The 25,810-nt window shown below is 44.2% G+C and overlaps 1 protein-coding gene across 12 annotated transcripts in view; it reads right to left on the bottom strand.

Annotated features, from left to right (window-relative positions):
* The window catches only part of TCF4 (transcription factor 4), a 216,969-nt gene that overhangs the window by 138,496 nt on the left and 52,663 nt on the right, over window positions 1-25,810 (bottom strand). For all 12 annotated transcript variants that reach the window (XR_010886998.1, XM_067316317.1, XM_067316316.1 and 9 more), the window contains 2 exons: window positions 13,476-13,537; window positions 11,355-11,451 (listed from right to left, as the gene is read on the bottom strand). Coding sequence is in view for 11 of the 12 variants with exons in the window: in XM_067316317.1 (XP_067172418.1) it covers window positions 11,355-11,451; window positions 13,476-13,537 (159 nt within the window). In the remaining variant the exon portion in view is untranslated. The remainder of the gene's footprint in view (window positions 1-11,354; window positions 11,452-13,475; window positions 13,538-25,810) is intronic.

The raw sequence follows: 25,810 nt of genomic DNA on the forward strand, positions 1-25,810 counted from the left end.
ATCCATGAAACAGAGATTATGAGAGAATTCATAATCTGCTGAAAGAATCTTCTGCAATCCCTTACGTCCCAAAAGAGGCTATTTCAGAGGCTGGTGGCATAATATAAGACTACTGAAGCCAAAGTGTGTTCCCACTGTGATAAACAGGCATACAAAATGTTACCCAAGTTAGAGTGTCTCTCTAATATATTTTACTTCTTCAGAAGAAGTTGGGAGAAGATTCTTAAAAAGGAGGTCTAGATAAATTTAGGTGAAAGTTTCAAGAGATTCATCAGACTTCAAATAGATTTCCATTCTTCAGATGTTAACCTTCAGCAGTACCTCAGGTGCCACCAAAGAGGATGGGTGGAGGTAGCGGAAGGTGTGTCTCCTCAGGATGACCAGCAAAAACAAAGAAATTTTGAAGTCTGTAGGTCAAAGTGGGGGGATCAGATTAAGACAGAATTGCCTTTCCACTGGAACCTCTGCTCTGCAGCTGGTGGGACGAGAAGCCAACACTGAAAATCTGCTGGCAGCTGCATTTTGGAAGAGGGTAAGACTCCACACGGGGGAGCAGAGAAGGGGTTCGGTCTTCTGCAAAAGTTATTCAAAGGATTTGAAAGAAACTTCTGCCTGGGGGACATGAAATTTTGTTTGATCTGGATTCTATTTCTAAAGTATTACAAGGTTTTAAAAATAAAGTGTTTTGCTGAATCAGCTTGGTATCCAAATGTTAAAGATCTCTTCTGCTAGACAGACAACCTAAGTTCAGCTTCCATTTGCATTGCTTTTTTTTCCACAATCCACCAGAAATTGGAAAATTTTAATTGATGTTCTTCTAATGTATATGCTGAGGAAGATCACAAGGCTTAAGTCCACAGCCCTGCAACAACTTAGCTCTGTGTTAAATATTCTAACCCATTAACTCCATCAGTTTTTACACATTTGCTTGCTCAATGGAAATCAAGCATCTCATTTTGCCTCCAGCTTCAGTAAGAGATATTGCCTGCCAGTCACTTAGACATCATTCCTGTGGAGACAGCCAAACCTAATGAATACGAGAAGCTAATGAATTTGGACCAGGCAGAGGAATGAGAACTTCCAAAGTCAAATCTGTGAAAGCAAAAATGCCTCTGAAGAAACATGAGAGTCAGGAATAAGGTTGGCAAAATGACTATGATGAAACTCCATTGCTACATTTAAGTTGGATCTTTCATAAAAAGTGTGAAGTTCACTCAAGTTCATACACTGAAGACTGTGCTAGAAATAAAATTATTTTCATAGATCATTAGGAGGATCAGGAAGAAGACTGTAAAAACTTTAGAAATTACTGCTTGGCAGACCCAGGTCCAGACTGGCTGAGTGTCAACTCTGAACCTGGGGATAAATGCAACAGAGAAATAGAGGCATATCTGCTTCTACTCTTACATACTCCTATAGAATACTATGATGAAAATATTGCAGATGTATGACCTGAAGTATCTCATTTTAAAATGAGAACATCAGACAATGCAATATCAACACTCCCGTCAGATCAAAAATATGTTTAATCCAGCAGGACTAAAAGACATCAATTATTTTCTTCCAGGAGGCAGAATCCACTATATAGTAGAAACCATTTGGAAGCTCTTCATTTTAGATCTGTTGAACTGTGATGGTTCCTTCAAAGAAAAATTGCTCCTGAGCCAACTCTGCTATTGCTTCTGGATGGCCCTGAGTTCAGAATTTCTGTTCTATACAGGACTGCACATTTTGTGGAGAACAGAATCCTGACTGTAAAATACACTTTAAGTATTTAAAATTATTTTAAAATAAACAAAATACAAAGTCATGCACAATACCTGTCAACGCATGTCCTTAGGGGACAAAAACATTGTGGCATTCAAGTGAAACACAGAGCTCTTCTCATGGTTATCTCTGTGGAAGGCAGAGGAGACTAAGGAATGGAAGGGACATGTTTTGGGGGTTTTTTTTCATCAACATGAAATATTCCTTTATCTTTTTGATATTTAAGAATTCTGTGATGGCTTCTCTATGGAGTTTAATCCATCTACTGATGTTCTCACCCACCCTGTGATCACCCATTCTGGAATAATCCCTATTTCCTTCAATATTTCTGGCCTCTCTCCTGGGAAATTTATATCTGATTCTGGCATCTGTTCCCCATCCTCTTTTGTGAACACTGAGGCGAAAAATCCATTTATTTTTTAGCAGTGTCTACATCATCTGTCAATAAATTACCCTTTCCATCTCTAAGAGGTCCTAAAGTCTACTTTACTGACCTCCTCTTCTTTATGCATTGCAATAATCTTTCATGATTATTTATCTTAACCTCATGTACAGTCTTTTCTTTCTTCCTTTCTCTTTGCTTTCAGATTATTATTTTTTAACATTCAACCTCATTCCAGACATTCTCTGAACAGCACTTGATGTTTTATATCTTATATACTCACCTTCCTTTCTTAGGATTACTTTTTGTCCATGCTTGTTCATCTATATTAGGCTGTTAGTTTATTTTTCAACACAGTATATTCATTCTTAGCATAACTGTGTAGAATATATCTACTACATATATATTTCAGTAGGTACCAATTCCCCTTTACGTTGTGTCTTTACATGGCATCACCTCTCCTTTCTTTTGGTTTTGCTAGTAGAAATAAAGAATGACTAAGTAGATTATAGCCAAATTCTATGGACACCTGCAAACTTCTTCATATAATGATTCCTAAAATATGCTCTCTCTTCTGAGTGTTGCTCCACATACCTTGGGAGATTTGTATTCTCAGCCAATTGCAAAATCCAGGCCAAAATAGTCTTTGGAATCCATAAGATGGCTATGCAACTTACATGAAATGTAAAATTTAGGAAGGAAAAAATATATTCCTGGAAGGCATATTTGGAAAACAAAATTTGTTGGCTATCTGAACCAGCATCAGGAATCTTTCAATTCTAGTGAAATATAAAAGTAAAAATATAAATCATGGGAAGGGTATGAACATTTTGATATAGTTATCATAATTAAAAGATATTTAATCAACATAATTTAAAGATACCATTGACTAAACTCTTGCTGAACTATTTACATAGCTTTCTCATCCAAAAATTAATCAAAACATTGCTTTCACCAGATAATTCACACACACATATATAATACCACTCTTCTTAATATTTATTAGTTAGCCTAATTTCTTTTTACATATTCTTCTTATCTTCTTAATATTTAGCCGGCATATTTTCTCCCCAGAATACCTTTCCATATCACTTTTCATTCTCTATTCTTTTTAGAACTATAGAATATGTTTAGGACCACAATCACACAGTAAAAGTTTGCAGAATAAAGAAATGTATTGGAGCACTCTGATTTTAGTTAAAAAGAAATATAATCTAATTAAAGTACTGATGGTTCCTGTTAGATGCATGCTCCATGTCTTTTTATTTCACACGGTACAAGGATCAAAGCACGGACCTACTATACCATCAGCCTTGTGTAGTGTGAGAACTGGTGCTGTCCTTAATCTATACCATATGGTAAGATGCATCTATTGGCATGATGCTGTAGAGAATTGCTGTACCCTCCTGTCCTATCCCTTTTATTATTTTCACTGAAACTGGTTTATATTTGATTTTGTATTTTCTGTGCATCTGACCAAATGTACAAAATCCAGAGTAGAACTAGAGACTGAAGATTAGGGACAAGAATAGAGAAGTCACTACAGAAGCTGTCAGAAGTAGTGTCAACAAAGATAATTAAAAATATAACTACAGGAGTAAAAGTGATTTTTTGCAAGACAAGACAATCACATCTTCCTACAGACGCCAATGCTAAATTTCTTTCCTGGACGTGTGCTTTGCTACAAAGAAAAACCCTAGAAGAAATCTGTTACAGCAATACAAACAGCACTTAACTGGGCCCAAAAATACGTTGTCAAAGCTTCGCCTTTGGGTAAGCTCCACTGTAGTCCAGTGGTAAGGTTCAGTCACCTCTGAGCCCTGAAAGTTGCAGCTTTATCTATTTTTTGTAGGAGAACACGCCAAGAACTAAGAAAAGAAGTCGATCTTATTTAGCTAATGCATTATTTTGACTCAATGTCTTTATACACTGTGAAGTTTAGACTCAAGGTAAGTACAGGCTCAAAATGATTATTAATTATACAGCTAACTCTGCATTGTTTTACACATTCTGTGCCTTAACTAGAGAGCATAACAAAACCATTGTTTTTGCCTGTTTAACGGACCATGACTAGAGCAGCTATGTAAATGACCTAGTAATTCAACAAATTTGTTTTGTTTCACAGATTTTCCCACATGTATGCTATCCAGCTGTAATGCAAATCTCTTCCACATCCAGACCAGCCGTCCCCTCCAGAAGCATGCCTCTGCCTTTAAGTGCATATTCACTACTGGTGTGACCACAGACACCTCTGGAAAATATGAAGATTGTAACTAATTTGCAAACTAAAAACACTTTTTAAAAATGTGCCTGTCAGTGGCTTTCCTGGTTGAGTAAGAGTTTCTAGGAATTTTTTTTTTTCCTCTGCTATGAATATTTTAAGGAAGCCACTTACACGTTCCTTTTAATGCTCAAACAGGTGTGAGCTCAAATTCCCTCTTCCACTAATATCAGCTCCACTGGAGAACAGCAGCAAATTTCTATTTCAAAGCCGAACTAAGTTAATCTATAAAAAAGGCAGGAGCTCATTAACCACTAAAACACCTTATGCTATTTCAAAAGCCTTAAATTAAAAGCTTTAATGTTATTTTAGAAGCCATTTCTCTATTAATGTGTTTGCAATGCAGAAAAATGCAGTACCTGAGAGTACCTGAAAGCAGAGCCTTAGAGCAAGCCGTGCACAACGGAGCCCACGGGGCAGCATCAATCCTGACGGGGACGTGACCGAATCCTGCACCCTGGCCCCCCCGGGGCAGAAATCAGCTCATCCCACGCCCTCTTTGTGGCTTCAAACCCAGGGACTGCACGCCGCATACGCTGATGCCCCCTCTCCGGGGCCACCCTCCTACCTGCTCCAGCCCCACCAGCAGGCTCTGGAGTGTCTCCAGGTCTGCAGAAGGCCACCGCCAGAAGAGAGGGTTTGATTATTAGCACGAGGAACTTTCCTCCCTGTTTACTGAGAGAATAATTTCTGCCAATATTTTGCAAACTTACAATCCATTGTAATTCGCACTCCAAATACAGATCAAATACATTTGCAGTTCAAATGAGAAATTTTCACACCGCTTTAGTCTATGCCATGCTACGTAGAGTACAACTGTCGCACAAAATAACTTATTAAAAATGCTTGGACTTGTTTAAGAACAAAATACAATGGAATGTAAACTTCACTGAAAACTATGTAGTACAAAATAATATTTCAATTCTTTGCTCAGTATGCAGACATTAATTGCCACAGTCTACAGTTTCTATTTATACATCTGCTGCTCGTTCCCCAAATAAATGGAAATGTCCTTGTAATTTCTTTCCTTCAAGACCGTACAAGAGGCTTGGGTTGAATGCTGAAGTTCAGAATCCCGACTGGCAACGCGTGTGAGATTGACTTGCTGCAAAATACATTAACTCTTGATTGGGAAATGTGACATATTTATATCTACAGTTACAAAATGCTTTTCTGTGCAGATTCTTCCTGTTAATTTTGTACATTTGCAACTGGGACAGGAGAGAAGCAGCAGTCATGTGACATGACAGGAACAGCTATGGGAGCCAGTGCCTTCTACAGAGCATTTTTAAAGCATCTTCCAAGGTCCCTCTTGACAGTAAATTGTAGGAATTTCATTGTGGCTATCTTAGAAAGCTACAACGCTCCATCCAACCTCCTAGGGTCTCAGCCTTGACATGCCATGCGATTAACCTAACACTGTTGCTCAGGGTCATCCAGAAGCACTTCTACCTTGTTGTGAAGAAACCACTAAGACTAATCTAGAAGAAAAAGGCTGGAAGAAATCTGCTACAGCTCTTCCTATGCAGGATGGAACATGAATCACAGAATCACAGAACGGCTGAGGTTAGAAGGGACCTCTGGAGATCCTGTAGTCCAAGCCCCTGCTGAAGCCTTAATTTATATGTAAATTAGGTATATGTCCATTCAGGAACAGAAGAGACCAAGTCTGAAATTAGTTGCTGTTTTCTAATTTGATTATTGGAGATTTGTTTATGGTGACCTGCTCTCAGAGTTTTCAAGGGTGCACTTTTATTCCCAGATTAGCTCCGTTTTTGAATTTTGGGAACATTCATAAATGAGAGATTTTGGTTGGTGAAACAATTCTAGACTTGGCAAAAAAATTCAGCAGATCTATCTTATTGGATTCAGGTGACATTTGAAAACCCTGTCTCAGATCTTCCAGTAATCTCAGCAGAGGTCTTCTGTACTCACGAGGGGACTGGAGGAACAAATTTAGGCTGGTGGGCAGGTATCTACATAGAGCATTCAGACACAGTGGTTGGGGTGAGTTAAGTGGGTTAGACTCGCCTGGGACGGGCCATGCGGGGCCGGGGGTTAAGGAGGGCATATGCCAATGGAGAGGGATGCCTGCACACACGCACATGTAGCAGGCACACAGCCAGCCCAGGTTGACCATCAGCAGATGTACCTCCTGGGATGAGCGCTTGATGTCCCGCTTCGAGGTTTTCCCTTTATACACCAAATAGCTCAAAGTTGGCAGATGAATGCAGGTTTTCAGACCTTCCCCTTGACCCCCCAGCACCTCCCGCTCCCACCTCCTGCCGCAAGCCGGAGAGAGCTGCAGTCGCCAGGAAGCACTCATGGTGGTGGGATCTGTTTTCTCCACATCCTAGCTGAGATGTATAAAAATAGCGATGCTGCCTGTAGCACTGCACATTCTCAGCATGTTTTCCACCCATGAACGCCTGAGAAGTCAAAGGTCTTCACGAAGCCTAGCCACACCACACTGACGTTTGCTCTTTGCATTTGGCAGTCATCATAATCCATGAGGAACCGTGGCACTTGGTCCACCTCCCCTCCCTGGCAGTATTTCACCTGAACCCATACAGCGTCCATACGAAATGGCCTTCCCTACGTGGAAATGCATGTTCAGATCACTCTAAACATCTTCCGCGTAGTGGAAACATTTCTGAGCGTTCAGCAGCTGGGAGACTACTTGACAACTTAACAATTTTCTCTTTTGGGAAGCACTCTTCTGTCATGCACCATCCATTCACTGCTTTCTCCTAAAAATGCAGGTGCTCTGTTGTGTCAGGTGTACTAACATAAAACATTTGAAAAAAAAACTGGAGTTTGGGATTTCCAGTTCTTTGATTTCTTAAGCCCTTTCTTGATCTTTTTAGTTGTTATACTCAGACTTTCTGTTGTTACAACTCATCTTAGTTAATGTTATGGATAGCCAGACAGTCACAGATTTTTATGGAAAACAGTTCTGCTTGTCATTCTTGAAATTTCACCTTTGACTGATATTTAAAAAATTGTCACATTTCTTTTTATATGTCACATGTTACTTTCTTTTGCAAATGTAATAAAGTCCTGTCTTAATTCTTCTTTCCACTCTAAGTTGCCAGCTTAATAAGAGGCCAGTTGCCTCTTATTAATACTAATGAATTATATTGCTCTGAGAAGGCTTTAGGAAATTATAAGAAAAGAGCAGACGATGCTAAGATAGAGAGGTGGCTACCGCACGTGCGCTCCTATAAGGTGGGTGCCCAATACGTGCCATCACAAGCGCGATTTACCCACGTGGTGGCACTTCTGGTGTCACTGCACACAACGAGAACTGTGATGCAGGCATATAAAAATGGCCTGCGGAGGTCTAAGGCGCAATCGCAACCTTTTCTATCTCTAATCTACAACTGGAAATTACGGGACGGTTTTTGGTATTTCCCTCGTAGTTCTTCAGGCACCTTAACTTCTGCAGCTGCAAAAGGGAACTAAAGCCACCTGACATAACAGAGGTGGTGTGAAAAAGGATTAACGGTCGTGACATGCCAAACACTAACTGACAAAATCAAAAATCTGCCAGGATGAAATGTAATCTCATTTTAGGAAATGTTGAAATCATTTCTGTAGAAGGTTAAAAAAATAATAATCAGGCTGAGTCAGATACACAGCATGGAAAATTTCATCCCAAATGTTTATAGTTTAGCAATTGAAAGCAGGGCCTTATAATGCAGCGTTGGGTAAACTGAACTATCTGCACAAATTCCAGTTCTACTTATAATAACAGTAACAGAATCAAAGCTGTGCAGATTAAAAACAAATACCACAGCAGTATTCAGAGAGAGACAAGTGCTATCATAGCATTAAAAATAATATTAAAAACTGGCACGTCTACGGAGCATCCTAGGAACTCGGGATGTTCTCCAGACAGTAACTTATCACCTCTCACGATATCTGTGTGAAATACATAGTGGGTGAGCAGAAAGGCTCCGTGGCACAGGAGGACAGGACACGCGAGGGCAGGCGTCCTGAGCAAGAAGTTATCCCTGCGGCATGGCGGTGCCACGTTGGACCCGTTCTGCCTTTTGTGTTTAACCGCACAAAAAGACAATAAACACTAGCCAAGGTTTTGTCTTCGCGTACCATGTTTTCATGTTGACCAGCTCCTATAAAAATTAAGAGATGCACATCTCTTAGAGTGCAAGTCCTTTTAGAGAGTCGCAAAGCAATATCAAAAATAGAAGTTTTCGAGCCTTTTCAGTCAGTTAGTAGATTAGGGACTTTTTCAATAAGATCGATAAAATCAATACTGTGAACCCTAGAAATATTACAGGTGAAGGGGAGAAATACTCAAAGTGTCCATGCAGAAGAATAAAAAACGCCGCTGATGCTTCCTACTCTCCTTTTAACTGTATTCAGCACACTTCACCAAACCAGTTTTGTAAACCTCGGGGAAAGTTCTCCTCCAGGCCCCCCGCCGTGCCCATCCGTCGGGCGGCCGGGGCGACCCGCTCCCCAAGGTCCACCACCGCTCACGGTGGCCACGGGCAGCGCTTCGCCCTTTGCAGCGCGCCGGGCTCAATTCCGGACGGCCAGAGCGCTTTGAAGCAACACAAACCTGCATATTCCTGGTAGGCAGCAAACTGAGGAGAGGAACTGAATTATAATGAACCAGCAGCTGTCACAATATGACCACAGTAACCAAATCAAAATATCAGCCACCAACCCAGATGAGATTCAAAGGTCACCGCGTAAGCCAGCAGCTTTCTTCAACAGCGCCCGAAACCTCCGGCTAATCCTTGCAGTGAAATGCTCCATTAAGCTACGGGGGGGTTAGGAACAAGTTACTGTATATTAGCAAACGATTTAATGTACAAGCACGTAAGCAGGAGGATAAAAAAACGTTCGCAAAGAAGAAACCTGGAAACAGAGGAGAGCGTGAGAAACGACGCGCGGCTGCGACGCGCACCGTGCCCCGTGCCATCGCCGTCCCCCCGGTTTAGCTCTCGGGGCCAATAAGTGCTCTTCACTGACCCTTCGGAAAAACAAACCATACCTAGAAGAGTGCCTGGATCCAAGGATACGCAAAGAAAACTGTGTTTCGGTATACGGAAGCGGCACTTTGCGGAGGGAGAAATCCAGAGCACCGTGTGTCGCTTTGCTGGTTCTCGCAGCCAAGCGTCGTACGGCTTCGTGGGAAGACCAACGCAGAGACGCCCTGCTAGGCTCTGCCCACTTAAAAATGCATTTTTAAAATAAACAATTGAAAAACACAATGTTGAGAACGAACTGAGAACGATTTAGATTAGGCCAAAGCAAGGCAAGTGCAGATACAAGTTTATCGGGGGAAGACGGACGTGGAACCACCAAAACCCAAGGCTGCCTGGACCATGGCCAAAGAGGGCGCAGCCTCCAAGAGGCAAGCAAAGTGCCCGCAGACGAAGGCACCCGGACGAAACCTGGAGACGACGGTGGGTTTGTTAACTGCACACAACTTCTCTCAGACCAGCACGGAAAAGCACAGCACGCGGAATCGAATAAACTGTCAGCGGTAATTCTTTCCTGCAAAATGGATAATATTCATCACGTAACTATCCAGCCCGGTCCTGATTTAAGCATTAATAATAATAACGTGAAGACAGATAAGAAATACTTAATCAACATAAAAATGATGCTGTTCAAAAGCTATAAATTCAGAGGCAACGTGCTGAGGTCCTTACTCTGCCATCAGAGTTGCTGTTTTTTTTAAACCAAGCAAAACCACTGCTTGCCCTAAGTTTGGCAAAAGCAGTCACCGGCAGGAATGGGACGTTTCTTCGCAGTGAGGAGAGAGACTTTTAGGTTCTAGAGATTCAAAGCAAGGGCTGGGCTGGAAGGCCCCGGGCGGTGCGGGGGGGTTCGCAGAGGTCCGTGACTATTTGCAAGCGTCTCCGCACCCCACCGAAGCCCATGGCCTGACTTAAGAAGGGAGTGTTGAAATCGCCGTGCTTTTTTTGGCTTATGTAAGACCCTTTAAAACTGTCGTAACCATGTTTTTTTGTACGTGAATGCATACAAATGCCTACAAGCTGCAACATTGTCCCATATGTTAAACAACTCAAATATTTCCCAATATTAGAAAACAAGGCATATTTCAGGAGCATGTATTGGAGCCGAAGAGTGATATATCCCAGTTACAGCTCCATGTTTTTTTTGGCTTCCATACAACCCTTTAAAGCAAAGCATTGGCTGAGTTCATTGACGACTGCAGAAGAAGGGTGTGATGTTGGCCAAGCACAAGCATTACTAATATTTTTACATCATATATTTACTTTAACCAAACTCATTTATCAACCATAATTAAAGAAAGTGGCTATCAGCCACTTTACGAATAATTACAGCCTCTCTCCATGGAGTTGCAGCATTTGCTGCTATGGCAGACGGCGATTCGGGGGCGCCAAAGCTTCCCCGGCCTCCACGGGCACCAAGGGCTTCCGCAGCCCCTGTTCATCCCTGCCCTCCTGTGAACGCAGATTTGCAGTTCCAGCCCTCCTTTTCCACCCGGAAAGCCCTGTTCGGAGTACGCTCTTATTTTCCTTGCCAGCGGGTCACATCTTTAGAAAGAAGATGTGCGAAGACGTACAGAGAAGATGCTAAAAGGAAATGCACTTCAACCAAAAGCACGTTTACCTCTTGCAACAAACGTTGCAGTTACGACTTCCAGTGCCGCCTGCCTCTCACAACGCGCAGATACCGTCTGCTCGGCCGCCCGCACCGCGCCACTGCCCGCGTTGCAAACCGAACGGCAGCTCGGAACAGCCTCGGCCAAAATTCACGCTCCCCCCCGTCGGCTGCGGGCCGCCAACCCCAAAAACGAGGGCGAGCGGCCGAAACCCTGGGGATTCTTACTCCGGGTTCGCTTATTCTTACTCTACTTTCAAACCCACAGTCAAGGTAGGAAATGCAGTTTCTTACTTTGTATTCTGGAATTGACAAAAGGAGGAGAGAGATTGTCATGTGAGCCAAGGTCTCTGCTCGCCATATGATCATAGTGAGTCCCATCGCCATAGTTCTGTTAACAGATTGGGAAAAACACAGTTTTACAAGTTTAACAAGCACTTCGCGAAACCTACAGGCCCCTATTGCCCCTCTGAGTTCCAGACCAGCTATAAGAATTACGATTCCTTTTATTGTTTTCCTCTATTGATTCTGCTGGAAGTGATGTGTGCCAGAACATTTTTAAAGCTGTTTCAAATTTTTATTTCGTTAGTACTTGACTTTGGTTTGTTCTGGGGATAATCCTGAGCCGGTGATTGATATGAGGTTCTTGGATTTTTGTGCTGTGCAATTCAACAAAAACCTTTCCCTTAACATTGCTAATAACATCTGCAAAAACAGAAAAGAAATATTTCTTTGAAAGTTTCGCTTTTTAAATCTAGTTTTTATGTATAGATTTGCTGTCTAAATCACCTCGTTGATATACACATGGACTGACCTATAAATAAAATTTCAAAATTTGTTTCACATTGTTTGGGTGTGAAAAGTTACTTTTCACCTAAAAATAATCCTCCCTGGCGTTAGTATTTATGCATGCAATTCGGTAAGTCACTAATGAATATCACCTGCTCCTTTCGTCCCTGGACGGGGCATTTCATTCCTGCTCCTGGCAGTACTTTGCTGGGTCCCTAATTTTCGAAAGTCTTGTGCATTCAGTCACAAGATTAGCAAAATCTTAAATTTAACTACAAATATCAGCCATGCGCAGCAGTTACATAATGTTTTCTTTCTTCTCTTCAGAAGAAATCACAAGAAACTAATTCTTCCAACGTGGAAATACCATCGTCATTTTACAAAGCAGGAAATACAGAGAGGTCAAGCTGTTTGCAGCATAACTGCACAAGTTAATGCACAGTCTTGATTAAAACTTCAGAATTCTTCCCAGGCTCGTGCTCTTTCCTTTCTATCTCAAAACTTAATTGTACACTCACATTCAAGTTTTTGCATGCATAAATAATTGTGTGTGCAAATTTAGAATTTACTTTTCAAAACATTTTTCCCTAGGAAGCAATACAAGTGTCAAGTCAAAAAAAAGGGGATAAAAATAAAACTGACAGATGTGTGAAGGAATGACGTAATGGATGCTAAACAGGACGGAATAAGAAAAGGTGACGGGCTTCCCTCGCTCCCCGCCGGGGCCGGACGCTGCCCAAGCGCGCTCAAAGGTGCCGGCTGCCTTAACGCTCGCCAAAGGGCAGCGGAAAAGGGACGGAGCCGGCATGAACAACAAAACCTCATTTCACCTCCCCGGGCGGATACGCCGGGGCGCTGACCGCCAGGCAGCAACGCTTGCAAGCTCTGAGCCTCCACGCTGATTAGAAAACGATCAAAAAGCAATTTAAGGAAAGTCTTTAAGTGCGGGCATACGCCAGCGCCAAGCCACGCTCTGCCCAGCGTGAGCACGCTGCCTGAATTTGCAGGAAGCAAATGGGAATAGTCCTGATGCTGGAGCGTGGCCGGCAGCCGGTCCGGGGGCAACGCCGAGCCACGGTCCCGCGAGGGCACGGGAAGCACGCGGAACGGGGGATGCTGGGATTTCGGAAGAATTGGGATGACCGGAATGGCTGAATCCAACGGCATTGCAGGGTAAAAGTCACAGTGGACAGACCGAGCCTGAGTGAATCCCGGGCGCGCGGAGCCAGGGAGCTGGCACTTTCCTGGCGGGCTGCCGGCGCCGGCTATCCCTAAAAACCGAGCTGCGGCCACCAGGATGCCGAGCCGCCGTGGCTCCGAGGCCACCGTGCAGGGTGCTGGTGGCCGGGGCCGCCCCAACCAGCCAGACTTAGGGGTTAACTGGCACCCTGCGACCTGTTAGCGGTGCTGCAGCAGGTGCCCAATGCAATCGTGGGACCAGCTTGGAATGTAAAAAAAAAGAAGAAAAAAAAAGAAAGAAAAAAAAGCAATTTTAAAGAGAGGGCGGACTACAGCCAACTTTGCATGCCCGTTTTCCTATGCAATCAGGTGTAAAACTCATATTTAAGATTGTAAATTTACATATGCAGGAAGTCTGCTTTGGGGAAAAAGATTAGATATACTTACCCTGGATGGACTAGGATGTCCTGTATTCCCCCAGGACCCTGAGCTAGTTCTGTCTTCTACATCTAGGGACAAAAAAGTTCTTTAGGCTTTATTGCAATAATTCTTTCCTTTTGTATAGGCACTTTTAAATTAATGTTTCAAATTAATCTCCTGTTGCCTTTAATTAAGAATCAGGCACAGGGCTACTACGATGGTAGTGGCTTCTGACCCACTGCTTAAATTAACTCATTTAAATTCACAGCAGAAATGAACTGGACCCTCAGGAACCCGAGGTTTAAACACAGAAATTACTTCAGTGGCTCAGTGTTTCCTGAGAGTTTAAAAAGCGACTGTACTGTACCGGTTAAAGTTGTACCAAAACCTTCAGCACAAAAACAGGTATTCGCAAACATTAAAAAAAGAAAATATAGTAAAACAGACAAAACTTAGAAGGTAAAGTAAGGCATACGTAGGGTGAACGTAACTCGCTTTGCTTTATCGAGGCTTCCATTTCATAAAAGCACTTAAGCACGTATCCGTATCTCAGTTAAGTCAAGAAGAGAAAAGCACATTCTTAGACCTAAGCACATAGGGGATGTTGCTCTTCTTTCTTTATCGCTTAATAGCAAATTCACCGCAATCGCTGGGAGATCTTCCAGTAATTTTGGGTGGCCCGCTTCAGGGTGTTTTCACTGTTTCCCCCTCCGTTTGAGAGCGGATCCGCGGGAACGCCAGAGGCGCCGTGGCATGCCCGGGACGCAAGGCGCTAGCTGCGGACCGCAGAGGCCAACCTTCCCCAACACAAACGAGGCCAGAAAGCCACGTTGCGCATGAACGCCCTCCGCGTCTCCCAGGATCGCCCCCGCGCTCCTTCTCTGGCACCGGCATTTTTATCGCGCTCCCCCCCAAGCTCTTCCTAGCAAAGAAACGAGCTCCGCTCAGTGAAGCGGTTTTATTGCCGTTAAAACGTTCCTAGCGATGCCGCGTGTCGTTTTAAGCGCGGAGCCCCACGAAAAGTCCCAGCCTAACTTCCCGGGAAGGCGCCGCAGCTGCAAGCCGACGTGCCGCCCGCCAGCACCCGCTCGTCCCCCCAAAGCCCACGAGCTCGACTCTTCGGGCGACCACCGCCATCCCGAAAACCACCCAGGAATCTCACGCTTCTTCCCGCGCAACGGCTCAATGCAGCGGCAGCCCGGCAAGCGCGTGAGCCCGGGTTCAACCGAACCGGGAGGACAACTCCACCAAAACCATACTCGCTCCGGGGCTGATTCAAGCAAACGAGATCATTCACGCTTAAAGTTAAGCACGTCCTTTAGCGTGCTGACGGACCGGACCCTACCGGTTAAATCCATTGTGTATTTTACGTACGGCATCACGAAATTTGATTGACATCGATCTATTACAGCATTATTGTGCATTAAAGTGTTATTTCCCAACTTACTCCTAGGGATCCTCCGGCAGTTTAACGAAATAATGCCATTGCTCGCCTTTTGCCGTGCACGAGCAGTAGCTTCAATCTAATTGGAAAAAATACGTGTTTGGCCGTGACGGCTGGAGGACGGTTCGGCGCAGGTCGCCCTGCGCACGGGCACTGCCGCCGCTTGCGCCTCCCCTTCTACATCGAAACACCGGTACGGATTAGTACCTTCCCTCAGCTACAGTTCCTCCTATCGCAATAACAGATGAATGTGTTAATAGCACAAGGCACTCTTAGGTAAATATTTAATTAAGCCCCAGAAAAAGAAAGAAAATGTGTATCATTTACCTGACAGATCAGATCAACCATTCTATTAGGTTAATTAGGCATATTTTTAAAAGTCATTTGTGTTATGTAACAGGCAATTAACTCTTTAGAGCCTGGTCCACAGCCTGTTAAAAATCAGTGGATGTTACCCCATTGACTTTGATGGGCATCGCACCACCCTTGAATCCAGCTTCCAAAATTCGTATTAAAACTTTTAGAAAAAATAGCAAGAGACAAACACACACGTTAGTAAGAGGCACAGCTCCAAGCATCTCCTACAGCTTTGCTTCGTGTTGCCTCGACCGCCCGGCACCCTGCGCCCGCATCAGCCGCATCGCTCCCCGTCAGCAACTTCATTCATTAACACGCGGGTTTTATGAAAAATTAGCTTATCTGAAATCATCCATGAGGCCCCTCACACTGACTCAGGGTTAAGGCTAGGGGCAAGATTTACAGGGCAACAAAGCTTTTCAGACTGCTGTATTGCACGCTTTTATTTGTATTTTAGGAATACAGATGCTGAGGTCAATGGGGACTTTGATGAGTCACGTAGAAAAGCCCACTGCAGAGCCATGTTTGGAGCAGGAACCCTTTCCCGGCACGCGCGTGAGGGCAGCCCGTGCCGGAGCCGGGGCCACAGAGCCCCCTCGGGGTCCGTATCCTGCCTGGGCACTTCCGAGCCACCTTCCTAAACAGCCGCTGTCCATGCACGTGCGCTGAGCCCTGCAGACCGGCACCGTGCCATCCGGCACCAGGCACCCTCCAACAGCACATGGAAATACTCGCCCGACGGTCACGCCAAGTGAACCATCACGTCAAGTGAAGGGAAGTCCCTGCACGCTTATGGCCACCAGTACGATTTCATGGTTAGCCCAATTGCTGCCTAGTTGTCCTTCTTTGGTACTCTCTGGGATGCATCACAGGAGGAAAGACATGGAGAACAGCATGGAGACGTTGTTCTGCTCACCCGAGCGTACTACACCAGGCGGAGATGAGGAGACTAACCTCACGGAATAATTATAAGAGTTGCCTAGACTGCAAAAATTTTCAGCAGCCTCGAATTGGTCTGAAAACTCCTTGCCCTCTACTTTCCTTTAACTTGAGCCTATATAACACTGAAGTTCTTCCACCAAAGCCAGAAGTTCTGGGCTCTGATCGGAAAATGAAAAGCAATGACTCTTGTACCTTATCTTCAGGGGTCGTGTCTTAGCTTTCGACCAATTTTCTTTGTATTTAGACTTAAATGTGCAAACTACACTATATTACTCTGCAAAACATCAATGAGAAGGCTTAATTAAGTAACACTGACAGATAAATCCATTTCTTTCGCAGTAATCAAATCAAAGCAGGTTGACATAACACAGGAACTTAATACAGTTATTCCCTTGTAATTGGAAAAAGGCCCTTTACTTCTCATTAAAGCAATCTTCTGGGTATTGGCATAATAAGAAGGCTCAGGGCTTTAATACTGCCCTATAAAAGCCCCAAGATACAGACCCCTTAAGCAAACATGCCAGATTATCCAACTCCTTGATCACAGTGGAACATGTAGTTATTGTTTTAAACTACTAATTCTTTATCTCAGCTACAGTCAAAAAGGAGGAACTCAGTCTAAAACACACATCATGGAGCTCTATAAAAATGCAAGCTCTAGCTGGGGACAAAGATGTATTCTTTAAACAAACCCAGTTCTTCAGCTGGGAAATTGAGAGCTTATCAAGATGGAAATTATTCTTAGGCATAAACAGGTATAAAGAGTAATAAAATATAATTCGATTGCCTTTGTGAATTTGTTGAAAAATAATTTTTCCTGTATTTTTAAATGGAAATGAAACCGGTCAAAGTCTTCCCAGTGTTGCTGTGCTCCTATCACGGCCGTCTCCCCCTGCCCTCTGCTATTAGACAGAAGGCTACAACTGCCCACCAGCCCTTAGCAGGGTCCTGCTTTCCTTTCAGCCTGCAATGGAGATTTAGGGCGTCCCGGGAGCGGGGTCAGTGCTTGCGGGTTGGGTTGTTCTGTGCACGAAGCTCTCAAGCGCTGCATTGCCTGTGGCCATGAAGGGGTTACACGTTGGGGTGCAGCACCGAAGCGCTCCATGAACAGATGGGAGCCTGCACCTTGCACGCCTGTTCCTTGTCTCTTTTTATCTCCTTTATACGTATTCTTTTACTGTGACCCAGTGAGCTATCACCAGGCCAAAGACAGCTAACTTATGTCCCCCCCTAAACGTCACTCAACAGCACATTTTTCCTGCTGCAGAAAAGAAAAAAAAATCTCAGTAATTACTAAATACTTAATCTAGCTAGTTTACTAATAATTTTGCATGACACATATTGCAAGAAGGCTTGGAGGCTCCTAAGCCTAATGCTGCAAATTTATTTTGCACTCTGTGAGTATTGCCCCTTAGGTAATCGGGGCAGTGAAAACCTGATGCCACTGAAGTCAATGCAGAATCCTCCCGTGACTCCTTCTCAGTGCCAGATCCGTCCCAGGCTGCAGGAACGTGCTCAGCTACGTAGGTCACGCCAGAATCTCCCGCCTATTAACCAGCCTCACTTAAGCACAAACATTAGGCACTATGACATTACAAAAAGCAAATTATGACAGACCAATTTGGCCAGTTTTTCAGACCATGATTTGTAAATGACTAATATAATACAGCTGAAATAAGGTAACCAAGCTCCGCTCAGCATCTCAGCAATCCTATTTAAAAATAGTAAAACTGGGGTTCAAATGGGGTCAAATTTCTCCAAGCGTTTTAAGCAAAGGACGTGGGAAAAGAGCGCTGTACTGAATCTAGAAAAGCTGCTCAGTGCTGAGGACTGACATTGGCTAGATGCAACCCACGTTGTCTCTGCTAATGATCTGGAAAAGCAGAGCTGCAATCTGCATCGATTACGCGCCCCTCTTGGCAGGTACCGCGGTTTCAGGGAAGACACTGATGCCGAAGGATACGGGGACACATCCAGAGCGCTTCTTTTGGTGCCTAGAGCGGCTCTTGGGCACCATTCAGCAGCCCAAGTCCATGAAGATGCTCCAGACAGCACCCACCCCAGCCACCGCCGAACCCGCAGGTATTTCCAGGAAAGGAGAGAAGCCCAAGCTTGTGTTACCCAAAGGGCCACTTACTGCTCAATATGTGCAATTTCCCATTGCCGGCACTGTAGGCCACCATCTCCTAAGAAAGCTTTCACAACCTTGGCTGCAATGCTCAGTGCCTTGAACTTTCTTTGGTAAAAGCTGCACTGAATCCCTCGAGGTGTTCCCAAGGAGACTTTAAGACTAGAAAATGGACATTTTTTCTGGAAAAACACACACATCTGGAAAAAAAAACGAACGCCTCTTTGCAGGAACAATCCACAACAATTATTTAGAAAATCATCCAAAACTGTAGCAACAACATGAGACAACAAACTAGATGACTCTGAAGTTCAGTTCTGTTTGAACCTCCAACCACCACCAATAGCAAACTTGGGCACATACATGAAATCCGAAAATCACAGGCTGGGAAATTATATTCTCATGCTTCACCCTGGTAAATAGCATCACAGACACTACAGGCACTTCAATCTCAGAAAGAGATTTGGGAAAAAAAAAAAGGAAACAGAAGAAAACTCAAAGAGTAGCAAAAGTAATTAAGAACGGCATATCAAAATTACAAACAAACTGCTTCATAAAAGAGGTGTCACATGAAAGACGATACCTATGACAACAAGCATGTAAAAAGAAATACGTTCTTCATGTTAAGGCTGATAAAGTAATGGTCAACTAGCAGCTACAGGAGATAATAGGAGAAATGAGGGCGCAACGGCTGCTTTGCTATTTGCTAAAGCAGAGCGATCCCGGCCCCGTTCCCAGCACGTAACACTGAGCGCGTTCACCATCCCGTCCCTGCCAGGAAGTTGAGCTCGTCCTGGCCATCCCACACCGTCGGCCCTGCTCCCTACGCAAACGAAACAGCCCTACTACGACGCTCACTGGAGGGCCTAGAAAAGAGACACGCATCTATATACGCATATTTTTAAATGCTCCAGGAGCAAAGTGAGCAGGAGGAGTGAGTTCAATTTGTTTTCATTGGCCAAACCTCCTTGCTATGCAAAGGCAGAGAGCAAAAGTCCACTTCTATGGGAGCTCCGTAATTGATTTCAGTTAAGACCAGAATGTCACCTTTATTATTTGTGTTTGCTTAATCCAGAATCAAGACTATTGCACGCTTAAAATAGCAATATTCAGAGGAGCAGCAGAGTCAAAATCACGTCCACTAATGGCCGTCGTAGTACCGCTGCTGCGTAAGCAGGCTGGGCTCACAAGCGTGCTGGCGAAAAGTCTGGCCCTTCTCTGTCAGCTTCAGAACAAGAAAAATACTGACTTATGTTTATTTAACTTTTCTGTGGCTCAGTGCTAGATGATATTCTTTTAAAGGCTCTGAATAAACTGCAAGTCAAGCCAAAGATAATTCTTGACAAATTGGAATTTCATGTATGTAAGTGCAAAATAATATTTATTGTTATTTGTGTTTGTAGCTCAGAAATAGAACTGCACTATTATAATTACAAAATACTGTAACACACTTGGAAAATATTTTAACACTTAAGAGCATGAAAGTGCTTAAACTGATGACTTTTTCTCTTTTGTGAATAACTAGAATATATGCTTCAGAGATGCCGAGTGCTCTGCTCTTGAGCACGTGTTACCTGCACAGCAAAGGCAAACCGGTTGTGTAAGACCATAGTTAAAGGAAGACCTCCCAAATCCGTGTTGGTGAAGGGTGTCAAATTACTTAAGATGCCTTTCCAAGCAAAAAGGTAAAACACCGCAGTCAAAATTAATACATATGCCTTAATCTCCTTGAAAATGCTGTAATATATTTGCATTGGGAGAAGATGCCAAGGAGAATGGTGCATTAGAGCCAAAATTGTTGATGGCTTCTCCCATCTTGCAGCACCAGGTGTTCCTTCACTGACCTTAACCCACCAGGGGAAGGCGGGTCAGTGGTATGGGTCTGTCCCAGCGGGCTTGAACACGACACCCTTCCAAGGAGGTTGTTGGGAGAAAGAAGGTAATGCAAAGGGTAATGCATTAAACATACCAGCTACCTTTCTGATAATTTTAGCACGGAGAATCAAAGATCCAGTCTTATATGCCAGAAAATATGAAACATAAAAAATGTAAAAATAAAGAAAATACACCAAAATATTGAAAGTGTATGGAAAACTGTAGTCTGTTTGCAAACCAAGTATTCCACTTCTGAAGTCATCTGGCCAGTATATCTTCACCTGCATCAGTAAACCCTTTTGCATGCTGACCCTGCATATTTGCTGAGAAGAGACTGTCGACTATGTGGTGCTAACATGACCGAAAATGCATAGAATAGAAAATGGAAAGAGACAAACATCTTCTTCCCATTTGAATTTTATCTTCAAGGGGAAAAAAAAGTATATTAACCAATGTAAGTAATTGCATAGGGGATATAATAGTCAAAAATATCTTCAAATTAAAAGGAAAAGGACCAAGGTCTCTACACAACTAAAGAAACATTTTTGTACACAGAACATACTAACATTTGCTTATCATTTCTCACTGCAACAATTACAGTTGTCAAAAATGAGAAGGGTGGAAAAATCCTAGACTCTAATTATGATTATCATACTTAGACAACTATGATTAACAGATATTTGGGGACTGCTATTACCTCTTTGTGCTATGAAGCACCTTACTCAAACAGTAAGTCAGATCCTACAAATTAAGTAAAACACACCCATTTTGTGGATTGAGACCTTTTCTGTTAGTAACATGATGTTTTGCAAAAGATTTTTTTTTTTTGAGTATTATGTCTTTTAAGAACTAAATGAAAAATGAGCTCAAGAGAAGATGATCAAATACCAAAGGAGGATTAGAGATGAAGGCCAGAAGTTCAGCATCAGACCCCACAGCAGATGTGGGCCACGGAGGCTGCAGGTCCAGGGTGGTGGGATGCCGCAGGACGGTCAGGCAACGGGACAGCTCGGGCTCGGACAAGGAGCGAGGAGCACGCAAGTTGGGAAGCCGTTCAGCGGCCCCATGCAGAAAGTGCAGGTAATTATCCTTTCCGGGGCAGCAACGTAAAGACAGCACAGACTCGAAATGGGAAAATTCTCCTACTTATTTGATAAACAATTTACCACTGGTTTGCTCAAGGGATTAGATACAAAGCTTTAGTTTTTTCCAAAGAAGTCGGACCAGCTGCCAGATATATACAATACACTTCAATAGCTTCTGTTAAAGCCACAAATAATTGGAAAATTCATTTGAATCAGATGGTCATTTTATTTTATGCCTGAATTTTAAAAGTCTCTACAAATACCCATGGACGGTTTGAGGCACCGCTTGGCAGCATTTGCTGTAAAACTTCAATAGTGTAAACAAACTAAACTGTTCTCAATCTTAATTCTCATAACAAAGAATTACATTGTCCTGCCTTGGGATGAGATCATAAAACCTCACATTGTGTTTAGTTGAGTTACATAAGCTATTTTCTAATACACATATGACATAGACTTTGTGCTTGCAAGGACAGATGACTTTCACATATTCATTTCATTTGCATTTGCATAATTCCAGCATTCAATCAGTTTTCAGCAAATCTGCTGAAACTATAAGTAGGTAGTAAGAAAAAGTTTAAGGTTCTAGTCCATCCAATGCTATATTACACTTTCCAGCTTATCAGGTTACTCAAGGTTTGGTTTGGTTTTGGTTTTGGACTGGGTTGGGGAAGCACTCTGGGGGAAAGGGGCCCTGAGAAAAATGTGTCTCTTCTTGATCAGTTCAACCTGAGAGGAGAGAGAGATTAGCAGGAAAGCAACAGTTTCTTTTTCCTCTTTTTCATTCATAAATTGAATGTGATTTATAAAGTCTGGCTAATTCATTCACTAAATATTCATAATTCTATACTGATGTTAAAATGCTTGATTTTTACTTGAACCCAATAACCTAGACCACTCCAAATTCATGATCATTTATGGTCACCTGGATGCTGGGTAAGCTAAAGGACTGGCCAGTTTCGATGATGAAGGTCTCCCTCCGTATGAAGCAGAAGGACATTCCCGTTCCAAACTAGCAGCCGGGCAAAGCCAGAAGGGGATGGTGGAGGCTTTGATAGACCCACCTAAGGCCTGGCCACCCGTGAAGGTGGCTGATTAGAAGACAACCGTGGACTTGCAGGAGGGCTCCTGCGTGACCTTGTTGTTCTTCGTGTCCAACTTTGAGGACACGTCTTTCCTCCATCTGTCTACACACGTCTCCTACGGTGGCATCGCTAAGTCCCTTTGCACCATGCAAGCCCTGCAGCACTCCCCTAATCGCAGCCCCTCGTCAGTCTTTGGCTGGCATCATAAGGTTATTTTGCATGCTTTGATTTTAAAGTGTTTTTAGAGGCTCTCAAGCTGGTGCGGAAGGTGGCACCTGCCCGGTCGCGGCTCCTCCGTGCCCGCCGCGCCGCCCGCATTTTCCGTGCTCCTTTCTGGGACAATTCTGTGCTGAGCTGCTAAACAGAGAACTCGTTCTTTCTTTCTTTTTTTTCCTCTTTTTTTTTTGCTTGTGTTTGTGTAGTCTATAAAAATATGAGCTTTCTGAGGAGAAGCTGAGCGCAGTTGGAACACCCTGACTTTCTGCGAGACGCGGCCGTGTGACAAGACGTGCTGCAAACAAAACACATGCACAGGCTGAACAGCAAATCCTTCCCGAAATCCAAGTTAGGTGCCCAAAGCTGGGTGAGCAATTTCATAGTTAGCTGCCTAAAATGATCTTTTTTTTTTTTTTAAGACACCAAGCCTCTGCAAGCCTCATTAGTTAGATATATGGATGGAACTAAAGAACAAAAGTTACCTATTTTGAGAAAATAACACTCCAAAAATCATGTTGTATGAATGAATGATGTTATGCTTGAAATATTGGGAAAACCTGTGCTTTAGTAGTTAAAGCTAGATAATTAATTCCCAGCGTTTATATCCTTCACATTAACTACCTGCGCAACGACCCAAAATCTTTTTGCCAGCAGAAAGACATACACAGAGAACACAAAAGTAGCCAGAGTTACAATTTTATAGAAAACTCTGTGTGCTGTGTTTGGAAATAAGATATGGGAAGGACCTGTGAATTTCTTCAGTCTTTCCTCTACACACTAGTGGAGGATTTTTTCCTGCAGCTTATTACGAAGTACCGGGCCCAGCGTTGTTTTCAGTGACTCAGTATTTAAAATGTTGGATTTAATTTAACTCTTGATTAGCAAAAATAATACATGAAGAGTTTGATTTACGACGAGTCCCCTCCCACAAATTGCTAAAATAAGCTGAATAATCGTATGGAAGAGCATTTAATAATTTGCTACACAGTCACGCTGCATTAGTAATCTCATTAGCCGCTGGCAGCGATGCTGCAATATATCACAGCAATGCGGGGAGGGCCGGGGCCCCGCGCGGCCAGGTGAGCGCTGGCTCCCACGCGGTACGGCGGTTATCGCAGGGAATGAGCAGCTCCAAGAGCTTAGAGCCTCCCGCGGACCGCGGCACGCTCAGCGCCGCACGGGTCGCTCTCACGAAAAACCAGGCGCCCCAGTCCGAAAGGTGCCCGAAAGTGCATTCTTGAGCCCGATGCGTGCAATCACCTGCGCACCTCCGTATTTAAATGTGCAGAGCCATGGCCTCCGGGGGAAACCAGGGGAAGGAGCTGGGAGCGGAGCCCTGCAAACGTGCCGTGCGGAGGGATGCGCCCGAACGGTGCGAGCAAAACGCCGCTTCCCCTGCCTCTTTTTGAGGGGCAAACAACAAAAGCAAGGTGAACACGTCAATACCTGTTTTCTCTCGTACCTGGTTTTGCTTTGCCCTGAACCGTCCCTAAACCGCTAGCTGTTAAAGCTGACCGGCGGCTTCGAGGCTGCGCAAGCGAAGGAGATGGAGCTGGTGATCCGCGGGCCACCCTGAGCCATCGCCCCCTGAGCCGTTGCCCCCCGAGCCATCGCCCCCCGAGCCCGGGCTGAGCGCCGGATGGTTGCTTTTTTATGAACGAAACCAAACCAAAAAAAAATATATATATATATATATCAAATATAGGAAAAAGAATGCAAACTCTTTGCACTTATAGGTGGAGAGGAAACTCGGCGGTGAGCCGGCTCCGTACGCTTCAGCACCAGGCGGTCATCTGAAGCACATCTTTACAGACCACACCAGCAGCTGGGTTCTGTACCTCGCTGGCCAGTACATGACTGGTTAATTCCCAATATTTATGTTTCTTGGAAACAGAAAGATTAGTGAGGAATGTCTAGCTGGAAAAAGTTGAGGTAAAAAAAAAACAAAAAAAATCCCCCACACACAACCAAAAAACAGCCCCCACCAGTCCAGCCCGTTCTGCAACCGGCTGCTGCAAAAGTCACGAATCCTCCCAATGGCAGCAAGCAAAAGATACTGTCCCGACTGCAAACCATGCAAATCTCACGGGAAGGAAATCAAACGTAAACAGCAGAAAAATGTCCAGTAAAACTAAAGGACATTTTCTGCTAAACCTGCAGTCTTTTGAGAACAGCACTTTAATTTCAGTCTACTTCAAAATGACCTCACCTATGTTAAAATTACATTAAAGCTACCCAAGATGTGTTTGCATTTGACGTGTATTATGACAGCCCTTAGCAAACGCTTCCTCTTTGCTGGACACTTGCTCTCGTAAGACAATCCATATGTTTCGGGGCAAAGAATACGAACCGATAAGGGAAAAACCCACCAGAAACCAGCTCCGTAGTGCCACAGGATTTCCAAAGCAGGGTGTGCACTAGTTCGGCTTCCGAGGCCGTGCCGGGACGAATCCACCCGGCTTAGGGCCACTTCTGTGGGCGGATGCAAACTGTGGGGCGGCTGCTCCAAGGAGAACGAGGGGCGCCGGTGGGATGAGACGGGGGTGGGATACAGATTTGGGCTCAGAACAACTGCAGGCATCTGCAGGGCTTTTAAAAATACACTCGACACCAGTTAGTCCAAGCTGTAAATTCGAAAAGGGTGAACCTGATGGCCAAGAAGAAGCCATAGAAATGGGGCTGTCCCAACAAACAGCCTAAGTGTGGGTGCATTTTCTCACGTGCCCCCGTTGGGATGGGCATCAAGACATGAGACTTCAGACTGAGTCTGTGTTCTCCACAATTCACAGAGCAGGAACGCGCGACCCCCTGCCAAAACCTATTATTTGGGTTATTTCAGCCTTGGGGATAAAAGAGCTCCTCCCCACGGGGGACGCAGGGATACCTCGCATGCACTAAAAGAGAACGTCTCGCTTTTCTACTTACAATGAGCCATTTAATGGAGCCTCCTGCTGAAGGGCGCCAGATGTGCTCGTGCCGTGGGGCTCCGGCCAGCCACGGGAGCGCCCCGAGGAAGTGCCCCGCGCCCCCGCACACGGCCCAGCGCCGAGCCCTCGCTGCCCTGGGCCTTCTGCTTCACCGCTAGCAAAACACAGAGGAAGCAGGCAACGAGCCTGGACCTCCGGGTACCGCCACGAGCGTTTACGTGCACGTAAGCAACTTCAGACTCCTGAAATTCGGCTGAGCCAGCTCTCTTAAAAGCTACCAAAGAAAGCATCTAAATGCAAGTA

The sequence above is a fragment of the Apteryx mantelli genome, chromosome Z, assembly GCF_036417845.1.
Source record: "Apteryx mantelli isolate bAptMan1 chromosome Z, bAptMan1.hap1, whole genome shotgun sequence".
Classification (NCBI taxonomy): domain Eukaryota; kingdom Metazoa; phylum Chordata; class Aves; order Apterygiformes; family Apterygidae; genus Apteryx; species Apteryx mantelli.